The 7500-nt window shown below is 32.1% G+C and overlaps 1 protein-coding gene across 3 annotated transcripts in view; it reads left to right on the plus strand.

Moving 5' to 3' along the window:
- Nucleotides 1-7500, plus strand: part of LOC133638200 (netrin receptor UNC5C-like) — a 483700-nt gene that overhangs the window by 467034 nt on the left and 9166 nt on the right. For all 3 annotated transcript variants that reach the window (XM_062030553.1, XM_062030554.1, XM_062030555.1), the window contains 3 exons: nucleotides 3819-4052; nucleotides 4123-4272; nucleotides 4350-4514. In XM_062030553.1, coding sequence (XP_061886537.1) covers nucleotides 3819-4052; nucleotides 4123-4272; nucleotides 4350-4514 — 549 coding nt within the window. The remainder of the gene's footprint in view (nucleotides 1-3818; nucleotides 4053-4122; nucleotides 4273-4349; nucleotides 4515-7500) is intronic.

Genomic DNA, 7500 nt, shown 5'->3' on the forward strand with positions numbered 1-7500 from the left:
TGGATTTTTGACTAGCTAACTGTATGGTTTATTCCTGACAACTGCAGAGTTTATAGAGGATCTTTGACTCGCTAATTGTATAGATTATTCCTGACAACTGTATAGTTTATAGAGGATCTTTGGTTTGCTCATTTTATAGTTTATTTCTGACGACAGAGTTTATAGAGGATATTTGACTAACTCATGTTATAGTTTATTCCGAACAACAGCATAGATTATAGAGGATCTTTGACTAGCTAATTGCATAGTTTATTCCTAACTCATGTTGTGGTTTATTCCTGACAACAGCAGAGTTTATAGAGGATCTTTGACTAGCTGATTGTATAGTTTATTCCTGACAACAGCAGAGTTTATAGAGGATTTTTGACTAGCTAATTGTATAGTTTATTCCTGACAACTGTATAGTTTATAGAGGATCTTTGACTAGCTAATTGTATAGTTTATTCCTGACAACTGTATAGTTTATAGAGGATCTTTTGTTAGCTCATTTTATAGTTTATTTCTGACGACAGGAGTTTATAGAGGATATTTGACTAACTCATGTTATAGTTTATTCCTAACAACAGCATGGATTATAGAGAATCTTTGACTAACTAATTGTATGATTTATTCATGACAACCGAAGAGTTTATAGAGGATCTTTGGCTACCTCATTTTATAGTTTATGCCTGACACCAGCAGAGTTTATAGAGAATCTTTGACTAGCTAATTGTATAGTTTATTCCTGATAACTGCAGTTTATAGAGGATCTTTGGCTAACTCATTTTATAGTTTATTTTTGACGACAGAGTTTATAGAGGATATTTGACTAACTCATGTTATAGTTTATTCCGAACAACAGCATAGATTATGGAGGATCTTTGACTAGCTAATTGCATAGTTTATTCCTAACTCATGTTATGGTTTATTCCTGACAACAGCAGAGTTTATAGAGGATCTTTGACTAGCTGATTTTATAGTTTATTCCTGACAACCGTAGAGTTTATAGAGGATCTTTGGCTACCTCATTTTATAGTTTATGCCTGACACCAGCAGAGTTTATAGAGAATCTTTGACTCGCTAATTGTATAGTTTATTCCTGACAACTGTATAGTTTATAGAGGATCTTTGGCTAGCTCATTTTATAGTTTATTTCTGACGGCAGGAGTTTATAGAGGATATTTGACTAACTCATGTTATAGATTATTCCTAACAACAGCATTGATTATAGAGGATCTTTGACTAGCTAATTGCATAGTTTATTCCTGACAACTGTATAGTTTATAGAGGATATTTGACTAGCTCATGTTAGTTTATTTCTGACGACAGCAGAGTTTATAGAGGATCTTTGACTGGCTAATTGTATAGTTTATTCCTGACAACCGCAGAGTTTATAGAGGATCTTTGACTAGCTAATTGTATAGTTTATTCCTGACAACTGCATAGTTTATAGAGGATCTTTGGTTAGCTCTTTTTATAGATTATTTTCGACGACAGAGTTTATAGGGGATATTTGACTAACTCATGTTATGGTTTATTCCTAACAACAGCATAGATTATAGAGGATCTTTGACTAGCTAATTGCATAGTTTATTCCTGACAACTGCAGAGTTTATAGAGGATCTTTGACTATCTAATTGTATAGTTTATTCCTGACAACTGTATAGTTTATAGAGGATCTTTGGTTAGCTCATTTTATAGTTTATTTCTGACGACAGCACAGATTATAGAGGATCTTTGACTAGCTAATTGTGTAGTTTATTCCTTTCAACCGAAGAGTTTATAGAGGATCTTTGACTAGCTGATTGTATAGTTTAAGCTTGACAACATCAGAGTTTAAAGAGGATTTTCGACAAGCTAATTGTATAGTTTATTCCTGACAACTGCAGAGTTTATAAAGGATCTTTGGCTCGCTCATTTTATAGTTTATTTCTGACAGAGTTTATAGAGGATCTTTGACAAGCTAATTGTATAGTCTATTCCTGACAACTGCAGAGTTTATAAAGGATCTTTGACTCGCTCATTTTATAGTTTATTTCTGACAGAGCTTATAGAGGATCTTTGACAAGCTAATTGTATAGTTTATTCCTGACAACTGCAGAGTTTATAAAGGATCTTTGGCTCGCTCATTTTATAGTTTATTTCTGACAGAGTTTATAGAGGATCTTTGACAAGCTAATTGTATAGTTTATTCCTGACAACTGCAGAGTTTATAAAGGATCTTTGGCTCGCTCATTTTATAGTTTATTTCTGACGACAGAGTTTATAGAGGATCTTTGACTTGCAGGGTTTTCTTTTGTCATAGATTCCTAAAAACAGCAGAGCTAACAGACTAGCTTTTTAAGGAGCTCCTTAATAACAGCATCACGCTCCTGTCATAGAAAATATATTTGAGTAGTGTTTATACAGGAAGTCCGAAACATCAACAGCGTCCTCCTGTCACATAGAGGATCTTTGACTAGCTTTAAAAAAACAAAAAAGGTCTCTTTACATGCAGTATACGGGATCTTTGACAGGCATTTTGTAGGCTTTGGGTCCTAAACTCTCCTCCCACATATAGTACAAGTTATTTGTCTAGTTTTTGTTTAGTTTTCTTGTATTGTGGTGAAGAAAATAGAAGTATTCTGAAAATGGAGCAAAAATAAAGTGTTATTATTTGCAGCTAGGGATGTCCGATAATGGCTTTTTGCCGATATGCCGATATTTTCCAACTCTTTAATTACCGATACCGATATCAACCGATACCGATATCAACCGATATATACAGTCGTGGAATTAACACATTATTATGCCTAATTTGGACAACCAGGTATGGTGAAGATAAGGTACTTTTTAAAAAAATGAATCAAATAAAATAAGATAAATAAATTAAAAACATTTTCTTGAATAAAAAAGAAAGTAAAACAATATAAAAACAGTTACATAGAAACTAGTAATTAATGAAAATTTGTCAAATTAACTGTTAAAGGTTAGTACTATTAGTGGACCAGCAGCACGCACAATCATGTGTGCTTACGGACTGTATCCCTTGCAGACTGTATTGATATACATTGATATATAATGTAGGAACCAGAATATTAATAACAGAAAGAAACAACCCTTTTGTGTGAATGAGTGTGAATGAGTGTAAATGGGGGAGGGAGGTTTTTTGGGTTGGTGCACTAATTGTAAGTGTATCTTGTGTTTTTTATGTGGATTTAATAAAAAAAAAAAAAACGATACTGATAATAAAAAAACCGATACCGATAATTTCCAATATTACATTTTAACGCATTTATCGGCCGATAATATCGGCAGACCGATATTATCGGACATCTCTAGTATATATATATATGTATATGTGTATATATATGTATATGTGTATATATGTATATGTGTATATATATATGTATATGTGTATATATGTATATGTGTCTATGTGTCTATATATGTGTATATATATATATACAGTATATATATGTATTCATGTGTGCTTACGGACTGTATCCCTTGCAGACTGTATTGATATATATTGATATATAATGTAGGAACCAGAATATTAATAACAGAAAGAAACAACCCTTTTGTGTGAATGAGTGTAAATGGGGGAGGGAGGTTTTTTGGGTTGGTGCACTAATTGTAAGTGTATCTTGTGTTTTTTATGTGGATTTAATTAAAAAAAAAAATAATAAAAAAAACCCGATACTGATAATTTAAAAAAACGATACCGATAATTTCCGATATTACATTTTAACGCATTTATCGGCCGATAACATCGGCAGACCGATATTATCGGACATCTCTATTTGCAGCCTACAGTTTTTTGCGAGCCTAAAAGAGAGTGTGTGTGTGTGTGTTAGGACGTGGTGGTGGTGGGCGAGGAGAACTTCACCACGCCGTGCTACATCCAGATGGACGAGGAGGCGTGCCACATCCTGACGGAGACTCTGGGCACCTACTGCCTGGTGGGACAGTCCCTCAGCGCCTCCACCACCAAGCGCCTCAAGCTGGCCGTCTTTGGACCGCTCACCTGCCCCGCCACCGAGTACCACATCAGGGTCTACTGCCTGGACGACACGCAGGACGCGCTCAAGGTGCAGAGAGCGGCGGGACACGGCCGGTCAGTCCGTGCGTGCGTGCGCTAACATTTGGTGGTGTGTTCAGGAGGTCCTGCAGATGGAGAAGCAGATGGGCGGCAAGTTGTTGGACGAACCAAAGACGCTCAACTTCAGCGACAGCACTCACAACCTGAGACTGTCCATCCATGACGTCCCGCACGCGCTGTGGAAGAGCAAACTGCTGGCCAAGTACCAAGTAAAGCAAGATCCTCTTGTCACTTTCTTCCGGACTTGCGGAGACATCGGAGTCCACCTTTGTTGTTGTTGTTGTAGGAGCTGGGCTTCCAGCAGGTGTGGGACGGCTCTCAGAGGAACCTTCACTGCTGCTTCACGCTGGAACGCTTGTCCAGCTGCACCGTGGACCTGGCCTGCAAGATCTGCGTGCGCCAAGTGGAGGGAGAAGGACAGATCTTTCAGCTGGACACCACGCTCTCCGAGGTACCACTGTCAACTTTTACATCAGCGGCAAGGTGTCGACGAGAGGGAAGATTGAATAGCGGTCGTAAATGAATATTATTGCGTAACTTCAGTAGTAAATATTTGCATTCAGGTGATATATTTCATGTTTCAATGTTTTTTTTTAATTGCTCAACTGCAGAAAATACCGGGCATTTATAAGCGTTAAGGTGTCTATAAGAAAAATCAATTAAATGACTATCACAAAATAATTTGTATAATAATAATTAATATTATAATGCATCTTCAGTAGTAAAAAAAATATTGAAGTGATATATTTATTATTAAAATAGATTGTTCATATATCTATTGTGGATTAATTTGTATAGTGATAATTATTATAATGTTCATTCAGAATCAGTAGTTAATACTTGTATTTATATTTATTTTCAATGGATTGTTTTCTTTACTCAACTGCAGAGACTACCAGGTATTTATAAGCGGTAAGGTTGAATAACTACCGTGAATTAATTTGTATATTAATTAATATTATTACCTAACCTCACTAATAAATATTTGTATTTAAGTGATATATTTATTTTTGAAATAGTTTTATTTATTTACTCAACTACAGAAAGTACCAGGCATTTATAAGGGATAAGGTGTCTATAAGAAAGACAATTAAATAACTATCACAAAAATAATTTCTATAATAATAATAAATATTATAATGTATCTTCAGGATTAAAAAAAAATATTGAAGCGATATATTTATTATTAAAATACTGGGATAGGCTCCAGCAACCCCCGCGACCCCGAAAGAGAAAAGCGGTAGGAAATGGATGAATGGATGTTTATATAACCATTGTGGATTAATTTGTGTAATAATGATTATTATAATGTTTATTCAGTTGTTAATATTTGTATTTATATTTATTTTCAATAAATTGTTTTCTTTACTCAACTGCAGAAACTATTAGGTATTTATTAGTGATAAATAACTACCGTGAATTGATTTGTATATTAATTAATATTATTACCTAACCTCAATTATAAATATTTGTATTTAAGTGATATATTTATTTTTGAAATAGTTTTATTTATTTACTCAACTACAGAAAGTACCAGGCATTTATAAGGGATAAGGTGTCTGTAAGAAAGACAATTAAATAACTATCACAAAAATAATTTCTATAATAATAATAAATATTATAATGTATTTACAGGAGTAAAAACAAATATTGAAGCAATATATTTATTATTAAAATACTGGGATAGGCTTCAGCAACCCCCGCGACCCCGAAAGGGACAAGCTGTAGGAAATGGATGAGTGGATGTTTATATAACCATTGTGGATTAATTTGTGTAATAATAATTATTATAATGTTCATTCAGTAGTTAATATTTGTATTTATTTTTATTTTCAAAATGGATTGTTTTCTTTACTCAACTGCAGAAACTACCAGGCATTTATAAGTGATAAATAACTACAGTGAATTATTTTTGTGTATTAATTAATTAATATTATTACCTAACCTCAGTTATAAATATTTGTATTTAAGTGATATATCTATATTTGAAATAGTTTTATTTATTTACTCAACTGCAGAAAGTACCAAGCATTTATAAGAGATAAGGTGTCTATGAGAAAGAAAATTAAATGGCTATCATAAAATAATTTGTATAATAATATTTAATATTATAATGTATCTTCAGTAGTAAAAAAAACATTTAAGTGATATATTTATTATTAAAATAGATTGTTCATATATCTATTGTGGATTAATGTGTATAGTGATAATTATTATAATGTTCATTCAGTAGTTAATATTTGTATTTATATTTATTTTCAATGGATTGTTTTCTTTACTCAACTGCAGAGACTACCAGGCATTTATTAGCGGTAAGGTTGAATAACTACCGTGAATTAATTTGTATATTAATTCATATTATTACCTAACCTCACTAATAAATATTTGTATTTAAGTGATATATTTATTTTTGAAATAGTTTTATTTATTTACTCAACTACAGAAAGTACCAGGCATTTATAAGGGATAAGGTGTCTATAAGAAAGACAATTAAATAACTATCACAAAAATAATTTCTATAATAATAATAAATATTATAATGTATCTTCAGGATTAAAAAAAAATATTGAAGCGATATATTTATTATTAAAATACTGGGATAGGCTCCAGCAACCCCCGCGTCCCCGAAAGAGAAAAGCGGTAGGAAATGGATGAATGGATGTTTATATAACCATTGTGGATTAATTTGTGTAATAATGATTAATATAATGTTTATTCAGTTGTTAATATTTGTATTTATATTTATTTTCAATTGATTGTTTTCTTTACTCAACTGCAGAAACTATTAGGTATTTATTAGCGGTAAGGTTGAATAACTACCGTGAATTAATTTGTATATTAATTCATATTATTACCTAACCTCACTAATAAATATTTGTATTTAAGTGATATATTTATTTTTGAAATAGTTTTATTTATTTACTCAACTACAGAAAGTACCAGGCATTTATAAGGGATAAGGTGTCTATAAGAAAGACAATTAAATAACGATCACAAAAATAATTTCTATAATAATAATAAATATTATAATGAATCTACAGGAGTAAAAACAAATATTGAAGCGATATATTTATTATTAAAATACTGGGATAGGCTCCAGCAACCCCCGCGACCCCGAAAGGGACAAGCGGTAGGAATGGATGAGTGGATGTTTATATAACCATTGTGGATTAATTTGTGTAATAATAATTATTATAATGTTCATTCAGTAGTTAATATTTGTATTTATTTTTATTTTCAAAATGGATTGTTTTCTTTACTCAACTGCAGAAACTACCAGGCATTTATAAGCGATAAATAACTACAGTGAATTATTTGTGTATATTAATTAATTAATATTATTACCTAACCTCAGTTATAAATATTTGTATTTAAGTGATATATCTATATTTGAAATAGTTTTATTTATTTACTCAACTACAGAAAGTACCAAGCAT

Source organism: Entelurus aequoreus, linkage group LG21 (assembly GCF_033978785.1).
Source record: "Entelurus aequoreus isolate RoL-2023_Sb linkage group LG21, RoL_Eaeq_v1.1, whole genome shotgun sequence".
NCBI classification, from domain to species: domain Eukaryota; kingdom Metazoa; phylum Chordata; class Actinopteri; order Syngnathiformes; family Syngnathidae; genus Entelurus; species Entelurus aequoreus.